Here is a 19,978-nt window from a genome sequence, read left to right as displayed (position 1 = left end):
ATGAACTTAAGATGCTCCAATTTTTCTGTTGTGCACAGCAAAGAAGCAAAAATTGCTCAGGACCTGGCAGCACTGGCTCGTTTATGTTGATGTTCAAAGGACAAAACATGGGATGCAGTCTGTGGCACTGGCTTTCAGGGAAAGAAGCTGTTTGCGGTAAGAATGGAGTGGAAGCAGGCAGAGGGGCGCTGACTATAAGGCCATGTTTTTTACCTGTGTTCTGTTATCTTTTCCTGCAGTGACTTTGTTCCATATTCGATTTTTTTTTTTTTTTTTGAGGGGTGTGTGTGTCTGAATTCTTCTGGTATGCCTGTAGGCTGTGAATGTAAATGATTGTTGTTTGTACCTTTTACCAGTGAGAGGAAGGTGATTTCTTGCACCAAACTATGGTACCTGTGTTTGAACATGTCTGTAACATTGTTTTGGCAGCATATCATGGGCAGTGTGGAGAAGACGACACTACCAGAACAGCAGTGGACATAAAATGAGTATTTTAGCTCTGCAGCACTGGGCCCAGAGCCTGCAATTTCGAGTAAGTCCTTGGAGCTTCAGCTACTACCATTTCTAACGTTTAAGTTGCATGCACATGTGACTAATGTTGCAGATTAATAAAAAATAGGCCTTATAATCATTTGCTTTGCAAATTGCAGTACTTATGATGGAAGAACATATTAGGACATGAGGAAGTGGAATGAAGCTGTGTCAGGGGAAGTTCAGATTGGACATTAGGAAAAGGCTCTTCACCGAGAGGGTGGTCGGTCACTGGAACAGGATCTCTAGGGAAGTGGTCACAACACCAAGCCTGTCAGAGTTCAGGGAGCGTCTGGACAATGCTATTAGATGATTTAGTTTTAAGTAGTCCTGCAGGGAGTTGGACTCAATAATCTTTATGGTCCCTTCCAACTTGAGATATTCTATGAAGAAGGTCAAAACAATATTTTTACAAGAAAAATTTCTTTACAAGCAATCTAGGCAGAGCAAACTGGATCCATGTCTTATATTTGCTGGGAAGCAGAATGTCCAAAGGAATTATTACTGTCTTACAAAATGCTTGATGATAGTGAAAGCATCAGAGTTCTCTCCACCAGAGAAACTAGCCACAAGTAAATAAGAGGTAAAAGAAAACAGGTGTGTGAGTTTGCAGCTGTGGCATTTTGAGCAGGACATGAAGGGTAGTTGTATCCAGCTCTCTAGAATGCCAAACTCCACAGAGGTCCAATCCACTGTCCCATTAGGAGGTAAAATAGCACTGGTCAGCTGTTTGACGGCACCTTGCCTCTTTGTAAGACAACATTTCTTATGTCCTAATGAATTTCTGTGAGCATGTTTAACTCAATTTGGGGTAAGAAAATACAATCCAGCATTTCATGTTCTTGAGAGGTTGTCAGCTCCTTCAGTAAATTGTTCAGCTTAGCTGATGTGAAAATAGTGTGGTTTTCTTTCTTTTGCTGGAACTGTGGCTTTTTGTCCATTTCGTTAAAAACAGGTGATGGTATTTAATTTGGCCTGTGCTGTGAGATGGTAACGCTGCCTGTTTGAGGCCACTGTTCTACTAAGGAGATAAACTTGTGACTTGGGAAATCTTACCGTATCTCAAGATGTGATTCTCTTTTATATAAAAATACTCTATCTGAAAGAAAGCCTGTTGTCCAAAAAGTATTATTTTGGCCTTTTAATGGAAAAAGTGCAAAAGTATCCAAAAAAAAGGAAAAAAGTTTGATATCAATATTCTTTGACCTTTTCTATGCTGATATTCCTTTGGTGTTTGTTTGGTTTTGTTTGTTGATTTTTTTTTCCCCACTTGTGGGGAGGAACCTCACTGCTCATGGCTTTCACCTTTAGATCTTACATGGAATTTCCTATTGCCTGTGTGTTCTTCCTCTTCTCCTTTGTTCTACTTCCCTAATCTTGTCCCTTTTTTTCCCTTATTGCCCTGCCTCCTCAATTGTTTGGTCAGGCTTGGTTGCAGTGGCGAGAGCTGTATTTATACAGCCAGAATGACAAGCAGAAGGAGACTAAGGCAGTAACTCACCATCGGCACTGGGAATTAAAGAGGTGCATGGAAGCGTGGCTAGGATACTTAAACCTCCACAGAGAAAAGAAACTTCAGAATGGTGAGTGAAAATGGTGAGTTAGGGCAGAACAGGGCTCAGCCCCTTTGCTTAGGGCACAGTGATTTATTTATTTTTTTCTATTCTAAGAGAGGCTGTAATGTTTCTGCTTGCTCAACAGATGATGAGGTGCAACTTGGACTGTACACTGTTACAGGCCTGGCTAGCTAAGGTTATATACTGAACTGTTGGGAAGATCACCTGCTTTACATGTGATTTAAAAGAAAATGCTTTACAGTTCCCTTGACAAAAACTTGCACATTGCATATTATATTGACTGAGATAACTGTGAGAAGGATATATTCAGGACTATTATCAATCAATCTGTATGTGGATTTTCTTGATAATCAGACAAATCACAACTCATACAGGATGGTAAAGATTATTACACCAGTTCTTTCGTTTCTTCCCTTGAAGCCACTGGAATGAGTTCAGGCATTTGTGTGAATTGCCTGTTGAGTGGTGGTAGTAGAAAAGAATCCAGCTTGGATATCTGGGAACTAGTAATAAGAGTATGCTGAAATGTAAGCAAGCTTGTGTATGTTGAAAAAGTGATGCAGTGTCTTAACTTCCCCTTCTTAAGTCAGTACAGCACGTTCCTGCCTTTGTGATCAATAAGAACAACATAGTCTATAGCTGAGTATTACTGTGAATTCTTACCACCATTTTTCAGTTTTAGAGTTTCTGTCACTTCAGAACCAGTGGCTGAAATGTCATGGCCTCATCTGAGATGAATGAACCCATGATGGAACAAGTCATGAGTAATTTGTGTGTTTGTTTTCTAGAGCTGGCCCAAGAGCATCACCAAAGCAGGATAGTCCGGCAGTGTTTGTCTGATTGGCAGCTGTCATGGGAGTGCAGGAGAAGAGTGCATGCTCACCAAAAGGACATTGAAAAATTAGCAGCGAGGATTGCCTTATGGAGAGTCTTTGCACACTGGAAGCATTGTATCCAATCTGTATTTAGTCCCTAGTAGGGGCAGCTTAAAAGCATTCCTGTGGGGGAAAGATCTGGTTAATAAGCAGGAATGTTGTGCAGTAGTGTGGGTGACAGCAAACCCTGTCATTAGAAGGATGTGTGTAAAGCTATATTAACAATTAATAAAACTGTTGCAATTACAGTATGGTAGCCTGTTGACAGCTAAGAGCCTGCAGAAGATAAGTTTGGGGAGGAATTCCTTACTTAACAGTGAAACAGAAATGTATTGTGATAAGCCAGCAAAATCTAAAAGCTTGACTGTAATCAAAACTTGCGCAGGTAACAGTGCTTGGCAATTCAAATATTGAAGCAAATATAGATGGAGATCTAGTGCCCCTCTGTGGGAGAAAGTTGTGTATATATCAGAGCGGATGTTTCTGTGTAAACGATACTTTAACTCAGTGACAGATGTTGTACTGTGTGTGGAAGAGACTCGACAGTGTGAGCTGGCTGAAAAACACTACAAGCATCATCTGTTGGTAAGAGCACTGTTATGTGTCAGGTGGAAGAGGCTGTGGAGAGGATTCAAGTACTTCTGACTGGCAGTGTGGTTTTAATACTAACAGTGGTGTGTGGGTGTTAGGTGGGGGATGCACCATTTTCTGTCATGGTGAGTTTGGATCAGGCATCAGGTTTATAAATTCCAACTGTTCTGGAATCTGCTGTTTGAATCCAAATGGGGAAATTATGCTGCTCTCCAAAATAGTTATTCTTCCAACTGGGAAACTGGTGACGTAGCAGATTAATCTTGATGGTATTGGGCTACTGTGCTCCCTGGCCATTTCACCATGAGATTGCATTTTCCCCTTGGCTTGCCCTGATATTTTTGTTTTTCCTTCTCCACTCTACCCCAGATTTTTCTGTCTGCTTACACTCTTTTGCTACAAGAAATATATTTTTTTCCCTCTGTAATGCATACATGCTTATTTTCACAGGAGTCCAAAGATAGCTTATTGCATATGCAGGTAGTTGGGTGTCTTGTGGGTTGTTTTTCTTCTGTGTTGTTTTTGTTTGTTTGGTTTTTTTGTTGTTGTTTTGGTGGGTTTTGTTTGTTTGTTTTAAAAAAGAGAAATCCTTGAAGGCTGTCTGAAAGGTGGGCACAAGCAAGCCTCTAGGTTTTTTGGAACTGAATTATTTTCAAGCGTGGATCAGTACCGATCATCCAAAGAATGGCAATAAACCTGTTTGGATCACAGACTGAAAACATTATTGACTATAAGAGCACTTTAAGGCAGGATGCTCTCATAATGCTATTTACCATGTTCATCCCTGAATCAAGGTATTGTGGGATTGTAGACCAAAAGACCTTGTGCAGAGGAGACCTAAAAGGGAAGTGGATCTTTTCTATTTTTGATAAGTAGCGAGTTATGAGTCTTGAACTGAAGGAGATAGATCGGGAAAGGACTTGGGTAGTAGTGTTGATAGCCGAATAAGGAGTTCGACGTCTCGCAATAAAACCCTGGGAAAGTGGAAGGGAATTTTAGTTTAGCTGGAGAAGTGACGATTTGTGAGAGGAAATTGATGCATGGCTTTGATTACAAGTTCATAAATCTTAGCTATTACAAGGAGTAGCATTGAACATAGATTGTCTGTAAGGAGCAGCCGGTTCTAAACTTACCAGTGCTTGCTGATTTTGGATTACATGGAAGTTGTGTACATTTCTTGTTGTTACAGAAACTTGGGTTTAAGGGTCTTTGGCAGAATGTCATGAACGCTCGTCTTCAGCAAATGAGAAAAAATCTGTCATACCGTCAGCATCAAGTTACAGTGAGTTTGACTTTATTTTTGTTCTTGTGTTAATTTTTCTTGAGCTTTCCTATTGGCTTCCACTTTCACCTACAAAATACTTTTTTTACTAAATCAGTGGCTGTGTTCCTAAATACTAATAGCCACAGAAAATCTCCTGTGTAAGTCAGCTGTCAGTCTTAGATATTTCTGTTTTCCTATATTTATGGTGACTTTTTCTTTTACCAGAAAAATTCATACCAGGTTATAAAACAAGCAGTTTCAGTAGGACATTTAATTATTTCTTTCTTTGCATTCTTCTCCTCCCTCAATATCTATGTTTTTTCATGTCTTTGTTGTTTTGTTGCAGGTGCTGCAGAAGTTCTGGAACCGTTGGAAGTCCCGTTTGGAACATGAGGAAGAACAGCAGCAGCAGGCCTTAACATCAGTGGCTCATGCCCATTACAGGTATGAAGAGAAATATTAATATAAATTTGTGCAAATGTGAGATTTTTGGGCCTTTGGTTCTCTTTTAAAATCTGGTAATACCTTTGGGGGCATGACCATCCTAGTGCCAATTGCTCTAACATTTCTATGAGTAATGGACAATTTATGTCTCCTGCTTCTCTGTGAAATGTGAGAGGGAGATTGATTAAGCCTAGCTCTGAGGCTTGTTTGGATTTAAGAGTGGGATGTTTTACGGGTAAGAGCAGTAGGTTGCAGCATGAGCATGGACAAAGCTCAAAATGCTTACTGCTGCTTTACTTTGGGGAGGAGCGGGGAGTTGATGGCTTGTGTATGCTATCTCTGCTGCTAGAGGTACTCTAAGAGTGAAGGAAAGGCTTTTTTTGTAGAAGCTAAATTTATTTAGTTCTAGGAATAAGTCAACATTAACAAAGCAGCCAGAAGGCTTTCAAATTTGACCATGTTTGTTATGATGAAGTTGAAAGGGTATATATTTGATTCTTATGCTTCCTTTGTCTGTTGGGTCTTAATGCTGCTTTCAGTTGCTCCCAAAATTGCAGGATGTGCAAATACTCTAAACTTTGTTCCCTTAGAACTTCCTTGATTTTTTGGTGAAGCTTAGCTGGAGAGAATGAGACCTCTACAAGACAGGTCTGTGCTACTCAGTACAGCATGCTGTACTCCACAATGCTCAGATCCTCGGGCTAGAGTTGAAACTGAAAACACTTCAACCACAATACTATGGTGTTGCTCTCAAACAAATGAAACCTGTTGAGATGTCACCATGTTAGTATATTAGTGCAACAAGCCACATAGAGTTGCTTGGTTTAAATTAGATGCAGGGTAATAAAGGAAGGAAGGGAACCTTCATTCTGCTGTGCAAGCTTATGTGTGATGTTCTTTATGAGCTTAGCACAGCCTGCACTCAAAAAAATACTTGATTTTACTACAGCTCAGAGAACTACCTTGTGGCCTAATCAGTATATTCTACTCAATAGAATTTCTATCTCATTTCTTTTAATCCTCCTAGCAGAGTTTGCTTTAAGTATTAAAATTTTCTTAAGAGAGGCTAATCCTACAAGAGTGACTGATACACTTGGTACTGAATTAGAGTTGATTCTTGTTATATTTTCAGGGCATAATTTTTGCACAAATCTCTCAAATTGCCTGATGGCTTGGCATCAGGATCACTTTGGTTTTGCTCAGAGGTCACTGAAGAAATAAGAAATATTACTCTGGTTACAACTGACTTATAGTCAGTTGCAGTATGTGCAGTTGGATTCAATATGAAACAAACAAGGTGTGCCTGCAAGCTTTAATTCTGGCTCCGAGACCATTGTGGGACTCTTAAAATTCAACCGCTAGCCTTTGTCTCAGAGCAATGATATATCTTACTAACTACTTTTACTGGCATATTATGGAGGCACAGACATGCACAGGAGCTACAAGAGTGTGTACTTGTTCCTTGTAGAAATCAGAGGTGGGGGAATATTGATTGAGAGGAAAAAAAGTATTTGCCTTTTTTTGAGATGACTTAAAGGCCTTACCTGGGCTTGTATTTTTACCCATGGATTCAGTGCTGAGTCTTCAGGTAGATTTATGATTTTTGATGCTACTAAAACCTATTTCCCATTTTCTGTATTAGAATACTAACCAAAAAAAGTTTGCTTTTCTTGGGAAAAGGGTATGTTTGGAAATATGCTCTTACAGTGAGTCCCCTCCTGGGACACTTTTTCCTGTGTAAGTTGAGAGAAAAAAAGTGTTTTTCAACATCAAATCTTCTTTCCTAGTAGACGTGGAACCTTATACCTTTCATTGGCAGAGGATGATCACACCATGTGTTCTAGATTCATACTGTTCTGTCATCAGGAGCCTGGCTTCACAGTTGAAAAGCAAGCTGCAGAAAGTCTGTTTTGCCTTGGATATTGGCTTGCTTTTTGGGAGATTCACAAATAGGTTTGGAGGGCAGGCTGAATAATAAGGGCAGCTGCATTTCTGCAAGCAATTAAGAGTTTTTCCAACTGGTGTGAGAGTGCAGCTGTGGTGCATTAGCTTACCCTCTGGAGACAAGGAGAGAGAAAAGGGTCAAATACTCAGGAGGTTAAGCTTAGTGAAGATGAGTTGCAGCATGCAACTGCTGCAATGTAACTTATGCCTCTCTCTCCAGGGAAAGGATGAACAGATGGTTTGAAGGCTCCCATTGGTTCTGTGGGCATACCTTGATTTCATGGGTCAGGAATGTTTTTGTGTGCAATCTTTTCTCTTTAGAAAGGGTATAAATGAAGTCCTATTTCCTGAACACAAAAGAACAAATTATAAGAAGTGTGTTCCTTGTTCAGAGGTCCAGGGCTGCTTTCCAACCAGACCTAAGTAAAACTTTCATGGCAGCTTGCCAGAACTCAGCTTCTCTGTTGGTCTCTGATGCGTGTACATGCTGTCTCACAAGTCAGTGCCCCAATTGCTGTGTCTGGTGGTAAGACCTAGGAGATACTCCAGAAGAGCCATCAATTGAGATTTGTGGCTGTTTACAGATCAAAGACACCCTTGCTGGCAACTACCAGTACCCTCCAGGAAGACTTACTTAACTCATACTGTTTACCAACCTATGAACTTGTAATGAGCTCTAACAGCTACCTACCAAAAATTACCTGGTAAGAATCCAAAATATCTTTTGGGTCTCTTTAGACTAGAGAAGAGCTGAGACTTGCTGACAATCTAATTAGTACACCCACGTGACTGAGTTCTGGAAATAACTGATGTAGTTTGAACTGCATGCTATTTCCACTAGGCTGTAGCTCAGACTTCTGGACTAGGACACTTCTACTGTATGCTTGTTCTGTGAAAGTTGTATAGTACTCCATCAAAAATATATATTAATTGCATTTTGCGGATACTATTTGATAATGATTCTTGTGCATCCCTGGGGAGGAGGCAGACTAGCAAGTATTATCTTCATCTAGAGAGAAAGAAGCTTTGATAATGAGGGAAATAGCCTGACCTTGTTCATAGAAGAAAGCTTTGGTAGAATCCCTTCAGTACTGAGATCAGACCATGCTGCTCTTTACTATTTGTTGTTATATTTTTTTCAAGTCCTATTACAATGTTTGTTTGTTTTGTTTTTAAATAAAAAAAGTAAAGTAGGATTTTCAAAATATTTCCAAGGGAGGAGGGAGTGGACTATATTTACAGTGGAGAAGAAATAAAAGGTTATTATATAATTTTTTCTTTCTGTGTGTTTATAAATGAAATTAATTGGTCAGAAGTCAGAAGGATCTTTTGAATTATCTGAATGAAAGCAGGGAGTTCTGGTAACTTCAGAAAATTCATTAATCTTGTCTCATGTATTCTGGGTAAGATTTCAGGGGGCAAATTGCCTGGTTTTTTAACACAGAGAATAATGAGGACATATAGCTGCCCGATTTCCAAAGAACGCTTGCATGATATGAAAAATCAAGTAACTGTTTAAGTTGTAGATGGATTGGTCTTTTGACATTCATAAAAACAATCTCTTTTCTGAAGGAATTCTCTCCTGTGCTGACATTCTCCCTTTTTGCTTGCAGGAGGGTGTTGATGAAACAGGTATTTGACACGTGGTTGCTGAATGCCTGCAAGCAGCAAGAATACAGAATGGGAGAGGAGAGGGTAAATGTAACTCTTTTACCTGGCCTTGCTTAGGAGATAGAGGGGATGATTTCTTAGTCACTGTCTGGGAACATGCATTAGCATGAGATGGACTTGAGTGTTGTAAATTCCCTTTTCCCAGGTGGGGGATCAAGTCAGGGGAAAAAGAACCAATATTTACTAATCACAATCTTTTAAATTAAGCTGTTTATTAATAGTAGAATTAAGCTGTTATTATTAGAGGATAGCTATTCACACAGTTCATTCACTTATTCCCTCAGCCAGTAAATACGTGTGTGCGTGCTCTCTCTCACACTCAGTCTGTTTCATAGTTAGCTGCTTGAAACAATAATAGGAATAAAGAGCCAACCCCAATCTATTGAAGAAGTGCAGGGTTGTACTGACAAGCTAGTTGCTTCTAGGTAGGTGTCTATAAAGACCCTTAAGGGGTCCTTCATATCCTGAGAGGTGTGTGTGTATATATATAATCCTGTAGTCTTTATACATAGCAGCCACTGCTGCCTTTTATGTGGTCAGGTTTACACAACTCATAGTTGATGGTAGCATGTGTGGGTGGCCTTGTGCAGATATGGCTGGCTCCTGGTGTTCTGAGATTATCGGTTCTTGCAAATTCAACAGGACTGGTTTCTGGAGCTTATCGGTTCTTGGGAGTCTTTCACATGCTACTCATCAGCTTGTATTTTTCCTCTCTTTGGCCCACTGTTTTCTGGTAACAGTTTCTCCATCTGCATGCAAATAGATACCTGTAGAACATGTTCACATAAACTTGCAGCAAAGGGCCTTTCATGACATGTCCATTGCTGTTCAAGGTGAGAAGAGGAGAACAAACATTGGACAGTTCTGTGCATGTCATCCTCAAGGAATTCTCTTCTGTTTGTAACTGGCCTGTGTCATGAATTCATTGCCACCTTCTTTCCATTATAGGCTGTACTTCATTTTGAAAGACAACTATTGCGTTGTTGCTGGCGCTTCTGGTATAGAAGAACAGCTGTGTGTTTGGAGGAGCAAGAGGGCTTGGTTCGTGCGAGAGATCACTACAGCAACCTGCTGCTGCTAAAGGCTTTCGGTCTGTGGAAGCAAAATACTCAGGAGAGAAAAACAGAGTAAGAAGTTTTTTTAAAAGGGAGAATTATTTGGATTGGCCTTGTGGTGGCTTACTTCTAAGCATTTAATTCACAAAGATTCTGACTCCTTATTTGTCCTTTGGAAACTACTAGTTTGTCTTTCAGTAAATGACTTAACTGAAAATAGCAAGTGTGGATTCAAGTGTCTGCTAGAGAGGTTCAGTAACATGGATTGAATTGTAGGAGAAATAATTAAATTATTTTTCTTATAGGAGGCTCAAGGAGATGCAAGCCTTAAGATTTCAATATTTAAAGTGTCTGCAGCAGAGTTGGAACAAGTGGAAGGAGGTGAGAGAGTTAACAGATGGGGAAGAGCTTGAATCCTTTTTGTTATGTTCAGATTGCTTGTACCCATACGGCTAGAAATTAAATTGTTTATTTTAATTACTAGTCATTCCTAAGCTTTCCTCCCTTTCCAGGTGGATAAAACCAGTTCTGTGTGGGCGGAACAGGAAATGTGTAAGGAGGAGAGTTCTTTGACTTCTTGTTCTAGATATAGTGAGAATGGGACCATAGTTTAGGAGGTTTATCTGGGAATGTCACCAGAGTTAGTGTGATGAAATTGTCCCTAGCCAGTACTGTGTATGTCCTTCTCAGAATTTTACTTAAGTTAAAAGTTTGCAGCAAGGCCATGGTGTATGGTCTGTAGTTGTGTACAGGTCATGGCAGGCCCTATCAGATGGCACTTCACTCTTATGCTGGGCCTTTTCCTTACCATGATGTGATGTACCAGATGTGCTTTGCAGCATGTCTTGAGAATCTGTGAGAAAGTTTAGAGTTGATGCTAGTCTGTTGGTCTAGAACTGTTAAGCTGAGTGAATTACATCAGTCTTCAAGAGTATTCCTAAAAAGGGCAGAAAAAAAAAAAGCCTCAACTAGGCCTTTTGGAGGAATAGCAGAGTGCAGCACCAGTTTCAGTGAAAACCTATTACAGCAAGATAAAGCATTGATGTTTCCCCAGAGACTGGGAATGGTCCTTTTCCCTCTGCTCTCTACCATTGCCTGTTTTCCCTCCATCACGGGTACATGTGGGGTTTTGTTTTTTGTTTTTGTTTTTGTTTTTTTCTCCCCTGCATTATAGTATGTGGGACATCAACGTGAGAAGTGGAGGAAGTTGGTGCAAGCAGACATGCATTACCGGCACACATTACTGGGCAAGACCTTGGCAGCCTGGAAGGTAGGAGGGAACGTCCTTTTCTTTGAGGGACTTGTCTGTGTGTGCTTAAGGGTTTCAGTGAGAACTGAAGAGCTGCCATGCTGTTTTACTCTAGGCACTTACACACCAAGTATGCAAGGTAGAATGGAGGCTGTTGTAAATAGGGTTGTATAAGCTCTAGCATTGCTTTCTGGAGCAAAAGAACCAGTCTAATCTTGTGGCTTTGGTGAAGGGTATATAATAGCTAGTATTAACTAGTGTGTAATGACTGTTCATCTCAGAAAAGCAGTGTTCGATTTCCGTGGCTGTAACTTAATTTTTTTCCCTATACTCTACTGCTGAGTTTCTAGATGTCTCCTCTCCTCAGAGATGTTGGCAGTTGAGGGAAATTTTACCTCTCACTGCTTTTCTTGCAGAGTTACCAACATAACGTACAGTGCGTTCTATACCAAGTAGCTGAAAAGGAGAAACAGCACACTAGACTACTGCTGCGGTAAGTCTATGTTTCGTTGTGCAGCGTGAGAGAGAAGTGACTGCACTGCAGTCAAATTACTCTCTTTCACTGCCACATTTGTAAATTTTTGAGTGTTCAGTGCTGGGAATTGACTCTACTGTGCATTTATTTCTGTGCAGGTCATCTAGCTAAAAGAAGTCAACCTCTTCCTGGATTGCTTTAACTTTTTTTTTTACATCTCTGCTTAGTCCCATAAGAGAGAGCAGAGAGCAGACTCTATCATTCCCTGCAGTGCACAGATTCTGACTGCTAGATATTAAAGCAGTCTGGAAGATGTAGAGGCTGTCTTGCGTTATAGGGAGGAGAGCGATTAAAGATAATATCACTTTGTGTTTGTTGTAGTTGCTTTAGTTTTAACTACCTCATTTGTTTTAATGCTATACAACTTGAGTCACTTGCAGAGCCTGACTGACTTAGCTTAAGATGCTATATTTAAGGGTGTGTTCTGTTTTTGCACTGCCTTCTCTTCAGCAGAGACCTGAAGGGGCAGAAGTTGATTTGCAAGTCTGAGTTTGTAGAGGCAGCTGGTTTTGGTTCCCCTGTGAGTGAGAAGGTGCCAAATCCAAATGAACAAGTGAGAATCATTCTTAATGGTTTTTGTTTGTTTTTTAATTTTTTATGTATTTTGCCTTCAGACAGCTTCTGTGCACGTGGAGAGAAAATACCCTTGCTCTTATACGTGAAGCGAAGGCAACTACTCAGGCAGATGAGCACTACAGGAGAGCAATCCTGTCAAAGGTAGGGTCTGTAGAGCAGATACCAAGGTCTAAGTACAGATGGTAATTTAGGCAGGGGTCAGGTAATGCAATTAGAAGGACTGAAAACTTAATCTAAGAGCCACTACTAAGAAAGGTATAAAATGTGGGAGTCCCATCTTATTTTTACAGGCATCTCTGAAATTTGTCTCTGAGTGACCTCATGGTTTTTCCTCTTCCTTTCTTTCTCCCCATTTCCTAGAAGGAAGGGAAAACCAGTAGTATGATACTGCTTAGTAGTATTACCTGGGGCAGGGAGGACGGGGTGCAGCGTGGACAGACGGATGGAAAAGAGGGATGCCTTGAAAAATGCTGGGGGACCCTCTGAAATACTGTTGTATTTAATTTGTAGGAAATTTGAACTGTCTTGCTGAGCCTCATGAAAAATGAGATGGAAATGGTTATGGTGCCAGCAATGTGCAGTACACTGCTTCCCCTTCCAAAGAACATTGCAGTGTTAGTCTGTATCCTCTCTCTTGTTTGCATTACATCTTTAGGTGTTGCTACAGTGGAGATATACTGCCTTGCTACAAGTGCGTTGCCGTCAGCAGAAGGTGACAGCTGTGATGGAGGCCAGAAAACATTTGGATATAGGTGAGCTGATGGAAGTATTAAACTCTCAAAAGACTTAGTTATCTGTGTACGATCCTTAGAAAGATATGGGTTAGTAGGGCAGTCTTTTGTGTCATCGTACAGATGAAATGGCTGGATGGTCTATTAAGCCTGCAAAGGACGTCCCCATAGAATGGGGAATGACTTGGGACCCCAGTGATCTGTTGAAGGCTGCTTGTGTGACACTGCTTCTCTGTTGGTTCCTTGTCTATATAAGGGATGTTAACACTTCCTTCCTCAAAGGAATTTTCCATTACTAATTTTGAGAAACTCAGACATCTCTGTTTTGAGGGCAGTGCAAGTAATCTTATCAATTACTGCTTCAATCTTTCTCTAGTAATTAATACCGAAAGGCCTTCAAACTCTGCAATGATACCAGCCACGTTCTTGACGTGAGAAGAGCACGGAGGGCAAATGATTTCCTAAAGTTTATAAAGAATGTCAATGGCAGCAGGGAAGATTTGCAAGTCATGGCTTGCTGTCCATTACCTGAAGTGTTTCATGATCTTTCTTCCTAGTGCTGAGTATAGTCAGTGTTAAGTATTGCTAAAACAGTCTGGAAGAGTAGCTGATCACTTGATACTCTCTGAGATTAATAATCTCCTTTCGGTACATTAGTTAATTTATCTTCTCCTAACAGTGCGTTTACAGACCCGGTTTCTTCACTGGAAGGAATTAACTAGGGAGTCTCTGATGCTGAGGGCTCAGCAGCAAAGGGCAGTACAGCACCACCAGCAGCACCTACTCCAGAAGTACCTGGTGAAATGGAAGGAATATCATCAGCAGCGTGTTGGGAAAATGGTGAGAAGGATCAGCAACCTCCCCAGCCAGTGACCCAGGGTGGAAAGTTATGAGTGTGGAGGAGCAGGCCATTGTGCCCTGGTGAAGGGAATGGTGGTCTTGGCTGACAGCCTTGTGCATTGAGGAGGAAGGAACATGCCTGTGTCTTGCCTGAAGAAGCTTTGATAGAACTAATAGACTTAAGAGATGACAAGCTGGGCTTGCCATGTGTGGGATCGTTTACTCTTAATGAAATCCTTGCTGGGCTCATAGATACTTGCAAATGGGGTTACACTGTAAGGCACTTAGATATTGAGGGTAGCCTCAACAGAACAAAAGGAGGGTGATAAAAAGCTGTTTGGTACCTCTTCTGCTCTAATAGCATTTGGCTCAGATAAGTGGGGTTTGTCTGCAAGTGACTCACTGTTTTGATTGCCTTGCAGCTACTACAGAGACAGGGAGATTGGCTAATGACTCGTAGACTTTGCTCTGCTTCCTTCTCTTGCTGGAAGACACAGGTAAGGAATTGTCCCCTGGGTAGGTATCTAGCTCTTTGCTGATCCTTATCCCTTCTCATTCATATGCCATTTACACATGAGGACCACAAGAATTTATTTAAACGTTCTCTTGATTTTTGGTTCAACTAGCACAAGAGAACCTTGTCGTATGCTGGGTGAACTGAGTAGGTTATTCTGCTATGGCTCCGCCAGCACTTCCTGTTTGGTTGATGCTCTGGCTAGCATTTCTGGTGTGGGATATACAAACTCCTGACCTGGTTGCTGTGCAATTTTTTTCCCTGATAGCTGTTGTGGCAGCGATGGGAAAAGCGGAAGACGGTGCAAGCATTGTGGCACTGGTCCCTTTCATTGCAGAGAAAGGTAAGAGTGTGTGGGGGTCAGGGGCAGACAGGTGAATTTGCAGATGTGCAGATCATATGCAGATTTGACTGCAGTCAGCAGAATGTGCACTGAATATCTGTTTCTTTTCATCTTTGGGGTGCTATATGTTATTTTAGGATGCTGGAAAGCTGTCCCTAAATCCTCTTATCTGATTAAAAAATTTGCACATGTTTTTTCCCATTCAGCCTCAGCTGACTTAAATCCCTGTCCTTTTGTCCTTGTGGTAGTGTCCTGCTGTTGCTGTAGCTCTGCCTATTGCTATCCAGCGGAAGGGAAATTGTTCCCATCTGCAGGGGGAGTCCCTGGCCTGGAACCTGTTTTTGTAACACTCAGCTGTCTGTTGTTCATGCTGTAGGTATTTGATGCTTGGCTCACATTTGCCAAGGGGCAACAGCAGAAGAAAGATCACGTTGAAGAAGTCACAGGAATTTACCACACAACTCTTCTGAGAGAAGGTGTAACCCCGGTCTTGAGAGACACTGCTGGCACGGAACAGTTGCAGGGACAGCTGCAAGCCCAGCACCAGCTGAAGGTGAAAGAGACAAGTGATTGCTCAGATACACTCAGGACTGGTCTGCTCTGATCCTGTGTGTGTGTTCGTGTGTATGTATGTATCTTGGAGCCCTACATCTCGGCTCTTGTTTGGATCTGACATACACTTCGGCCTGTGGTTCAAAGCAAAACACCCTGTCCTTTCATTCAGCTGAGACTAGAGCACGTCAGACTTATGTTGCTAATTGGGAACCTCTCTTAATGAAGCTTTTCCAAAACTGACCAATTCCTACTGTAGACAATACTGCTGGATGAAACCTTTGCATGTGGCTAGGGTCTGGTCTCTACATTCTGTGCTAGAACGAAGCATTAGAGGCTGCATCTAATCCTGTCTTAGCTTTAGCACCGCTTATACCTTCAAATGTGGGCTTGTGGCACTTCTCCCTTTACGTATCAGCCCAGCTCTGTGTGTGGAAAGGAAAATAGGGATGCCTGTATTGATTGCTCTCTTCCTGCTCCTGGGCAGCTTTCCCAGCTCTTTTCTGGGTTTTCAGGACACTAGTCGTTCCGTTTGCTAATGTGCAGCCTGCCTCATTGCAGAAGTACCCAGTTAATTCTCCTTACCCAAATGTTACCACAGTAGACCTAATTTAGCTTAGAGAGCTGGTATGGCTGTGAGGTCATCAGAAATCTCAGTTCCTTTCTGTGGTGTTCTCCCTGGGTGGTGTTGTGTTGCTTCCTACTCTCAGCCATCAAATGCTCCACTATACTTTATGTTGGCAGGCAGCCGACAAACCTTCACCAGTCAGTGTATTGTTGTGCCATGCTGTGGAAACAGAAGGCTCTCTCCAAGAAATTAAATAAACCTTGTTTTTTTCTGTCACCTCTGAAGAAGCAGGTGACATTTAAAATGCCTGATGTTAGCCTTGAGACAAGAGGACATTTAGCAGAGGAAGAGCCATGGCCTTCAAAATGCAGTCATCTACCATTTCACCTTGCTGATGGGGACTCAGTTCTCAGTGATCTGTAAGTGTAAAGCTCTAGTCCCTCCTGCGTTTCTCTGGCATATATGTAGTTTTGCATATATGTAGTCTATCTGTCTGCATCTCTCACTTTTGTATTCCCAAGTTTTCACGCTGATGACTGAGTGACCTAGAGCTGTCACTGAAGCTCTTCTTTTTTTTCACTGAAGTCATGTTTAGGGTCTGATGAAATGATAAACATCAAGATCCCGGCTGTGCAGAAACTGAACTTTCTTCTTGCCCCTTTCTTTCCCTTGGGGAAGCTATTCCTTAAAAAATTCTTGCTGATCATGGGGCAATTGCAAGGAATATTCTTCCATGAAGCTTCTGAGTCCAGGACAGGCGCCTTACAGGGAAATACAGTGATAGCTTCACATTTCTTTAAGCTAGTATATGCTGCCAAAAGAATTAGTTCTGCCTTGTTCAGTTCTGTCCCTTCCACCACTCCTTGTGTTGGCACAATCATTCATATGCTGAACCAGATTGCAACATTAATACAGGTCGAGATTTAATCTTTAAAAATTATTATTGCATGCAAGGGGAATGTTGCAGAGCAGGGATGAATGATAGAATAGGACTGTTTCTTTAGCTGCAATGCCAGCTTATGCCAATTGAAAATAATAATGAATCTGGGGCATTACTGAGTCTGTCTGTTCTTTTCAGAAATGCTATTCGACGAGCGAGGTTACCACCACGGAGGCCTGACTTTCTTCTGGAATCTCTAGAAAGCAACGAACTGCTGGGACCTCCTTTTACTAGGTAGAAAATCTGTTTTTAAAAGTAAAGAAAAAGAGGGTGACTTAGAGTGGGCCTTATGCTATGCTTATCCCCTCAAATCCCCTTACCTTCATAATAAAGAACATCCAGTAATTATGGGACTGTGCATTGCTTTGTACTATCAAAAGGCCATGGTGACCTTAAAAACTTCAGTCTTCTTACATGAAGCAGACAAGAATAATGGAACTTCAAGTTAATTAAATAGCCACCAAGGCCTTTGTTGCATTAGTGACATATTTTGATAGAAAGATAAGGCACATCACTTATTTCCAAAATTAATGGGCTGAATTAATAAGTTGCCTTTTCTGTCAGTCTTGCCACATAAACTCAGAAGTTTGAGTTGTGCAGGATGCTTTTTGGCTCATAGATCATATTTGCTCCACAATAGGTTTGGGTCTGGATTTAACTGATCTACCGGGGAATAATTAATGATTCTGGTAATGCAGAGCCAAAACTGAATATTTAGCTCTGTTTCAGCTGAATCAACTTTGCTGCTCTAAAAGGAGCTACTTTTTTATTTTTACTTTCCCCAAAAGGTCTATGCTGCTGAAATTGTTCAACTAAGCAGTAGTTTCACTATCCTGAGTGTTCTGCACTTGTTTTAGTTATGGTATCACTTCTTAGCCCTGAAAGTGAGGGAGCTGAAACTGTTCTTGCTATAGAAGCTGAAATTGCTTTTAAGCAGATGTTTAGACTGAACTTTTTTAATGAAACTGTTCTGTAATTAGCTTTAGAGAGGGGAACTATCTATCAATTTCCTGTCAAAATCCATCTGAGATTGCTGCTTCTGCTCCCCTCTTTCTCTTGTCCCCAAACCAAAATAAGGCAGGATTTTGTTAATGATTTGGATGCACAGCTCTAAAGAAATTGTTTCAGCCTGGATTAATGTGTAGAATTTGGAGCAGGGCAGGTAGGAGTAATGGAAACCTTAACTGCTTTGCTGCTTTTTTTTGTTTGTTTTTTTTTAACCATTGTGGTGTGTTGTTTTTTGGTTTGGTTTGGTTTTGGGATTGTGGTTTTTCTTTTCTTTCCTTTTTTTTTTTTTTTTTTTTTAAATTGGGGTTTCCCCTGTATATTAAAGCAGCTAACTGGGAAGCTGTATGCAAGGGAATAACAAGAACCTCCCTTTTTTTTGCACTGACTGCAAAGTACAAGACCAATAGGTTGCAACGTATAGGGACCTCATCCTTCTTCCCTTACAGATCAGAGGCACCCTTTCAGCAAACATCTGTGAAGAAACACTCTGCACAGACTGGGAACTTAATGCTAACACCTCATATGGAAGAAAGTACTTGTAAATGTGTCTCTCAAATGGGCAATACCTCTCATTCCTATCCATCTCTCATACATGCTGCTTTCCCGTCTGTACCACCGTGGACCAATGATGTGCACCGTGCTATTCAGAGGCCAGAGCTATGGTCTCCTTCATCTTTCATGCCCCAAATGAAAGCTGGAGCAGAAATGGTGAGTGTATTGCTGAAGGAAAAATTAGTGTGCTTACTGGGCTACTGTCAACATGCATGCTGCTTATTGCTGTTTTTTCCCGTGGCTCCTCTGAACAGCCATTCTGGTGGTTGAGCTATTCTTTTCTTGTTCTGTTACCTTAAAAGCTGACCAAATTAACTGGCTCTGAATGCCCAAGAACTGTTTACTACCAGTCTGAAGCAATATTTTGTTAGCTGACCAATCCACATGTGTGTTATACTGTAATTCATGCCTTTTTTCTTGGTCTTGTGTCCTTCCTAGCCAGATGCTTTTCCTAGCAATTGATTTGAGAGTGCTTCAGGCCAGTTAGTTTGCCAACCAGATTACAGGGATTTAAGAATAACTCAGTTTAGGAGTAGTGGCTATGGCTGAGAGTCTCAAGAACTGAAATTCACTTCACCTGCAAAGTAGGTGCTTGCATTTTAAACTCCTTTGTTCCACACAGAATGGGAGGTGTGAATCTTGATGAAATATCTCCATGCTGGAAATGAAGGAACCCATTTCTTAAGCTCTTCTTCTTCTGTGGTAATTTATGAGAAGGGCTTAGTGACTACAGGGGGTGTCTGAGTGTGAGTAGGGCTTAGTAGCTCAGGTACATTCTACTTGTAGGGCTCACTCAAGAAAACCCTTTGAGAAAACCAGTATCATTCTGACTTTGTAGAGAGGTCAGCCTGTGAGTGGTCACAAAGGAGCCCATTCCCAAGACTCTCAACAGGACTCTGTGAAGAAGTTGCAATCAAACTTGCAGCCACATTTGCTGTCACCTGAAGACTTTGTGGGAAAAAGGAGTCACCAAACTGCAGGTAGGTCCTCAGATCTAAACCGTAGCAGTTGTGTGTCCTCCTCCAATATATGCAAGACTGCAAGTCAACTCCACAAAATGTAAGGGAGAAAAGGCAGTCTTGTACGCCTGCATCAGGTGAAGAATATCAGCCATTCCTTTTCAGGATGGTAATACAGTTTTGTGGATTCTGCTGAATCAGGGAGCTTAAAACCCTGTTCTAGGGATTGGAGGATAGGAACTGCTAGGGCTCAGCTTTTAGCAAGAACGTGCTCAGGCATTCATGTATGCAAGGCTGAATGTACAGCAGAACTTGCTTCAGGAGGGAAGAATTCACCCAGTAAGGTTCTCCGTTTTCCCCATACTTAGGGTATGGTTGTAAAGGGGATGGATGGTGTCTAAGCACCTCTCAATGTGGTGTTTTTAATGACATAAGGGCATGAAATTTGTGTTCCACAGGACTAGACTTACTACTTAGTTCTAGAGTAGATGTAAAACACTTAAGTCGTGAATAAGCCAAAATAGCATTTGTAGTACCAAACCATTCACTAGAGCATTTATCTTTTTTTGTATGTTTAAACTGAGTCTTCAGTGCTTGTAGTGCTGTCAGGACTCCTGCCCTCTTACTGTACCTGATCTTTGGGTGAACAGGTACATGTC

General features: G+C 41.3%; 1 protein-coding gene across 7 annotated transcripts in view; it reads left to right on the top strand.

The window, feature by feature from the left end:
- The window catches only part of SFI1 (SFI1 centrin binding protein), a 32,155-nt gene that overhangs the window by 10,401 nt on the left and 1,776 nt on the right, over positions 1–19,978 (top strand). For 5 of the 7 annotated variants that reach the window (XM_075041700.1, XM_075041703.1, XM_075041702.1 and 2 more), the window contains 22 exons: positions 39–156; positions 430–532; positions 1,958–2,114; positions 2,897–3,058; positions 3,498–3,568; positions 4,764–4,856; positions 5,185–5,282; positions 8,840–8,921; positions 9,846–10,024; positions 10,258–10,333; positions 11,127–11,222; positions 11,618–11,694; positions 12,351–12,453; positions 12,968–13,064; positions 13,723–13,883; positions 14,306–14,380; positions 14,666–14,740; positions 15,117–15,293; positions 16,146–16,279; positions 16,939–17,034; positions 18,255–18,516; positions 19,199–19,340. In XM_075041700.1, coding sequence (XP_074897801.1) covers positions 39–156; positions 430–532; positions 1,958–2,114; positions 2,897–3,058; positions 3,498–3,568; positions 4,764–4,856; positions 5,185–5,282; positions 8,840–8,921; positions 9,846–10,024; positions 10,258–10,333; positions 11,127–11,222; positions 11,618–11,694; positions 12,351–12,453; positions 12,968–13,064; positions 13,723–13,883; positions 14,306–14,380; positions 14,666–14,740; positions 15,117–15,293; positions 16,146–16,279; positions 16,939–17,034; positions 18,255–18,516; positions 19,199–19,340 — 2,634 coding nt within the window. The remainder of the gene's footprint in view (positions 1–38; positions 157–429; positions 533–1,957; positions 2,115–2,896; positions 3,059–3,497; positions 3,569–4,763; positions 4,857–5,184; positions 5,283–8,839; positions 8,922–9,845; positions 10,025–10,257; positions 10,334–11,126; positions 11,223–11,617; positions 11,695–12,350; positions 12,454–12,967; positions 13,065–13,722; positions 13,884–14,305; positions 14,381–14,665; positions 14,741–15,116; positions 15,294–16,145; positions 16,280–16,938; positions 17,035–18,254; positions 18,517–19,198; positions 19,341–19,978) is intronic. The other 2 variants (XM_075041705.1, XM_075041704.1) reach the window with 2 other exon arrangements.

This window comes from Buteo buteo, chromosome 11 (assembly GCF_964188355.1).
Source record: "Buteo buteo chromosome 11, bButBut1.hap1.1, whole genome shotgun sequence".
Lineage (NCBI taxonomy): Eukaryota > Metazoa > Chordata > Aves > Accipitriformes > Accipitridae > Buteo > Buteo buteo.
The sequence above is the reverse complement of the archived record's forward strand: the minus strand, read 5'-3'. Positions and strand labels throughout refer to the sequence as shown.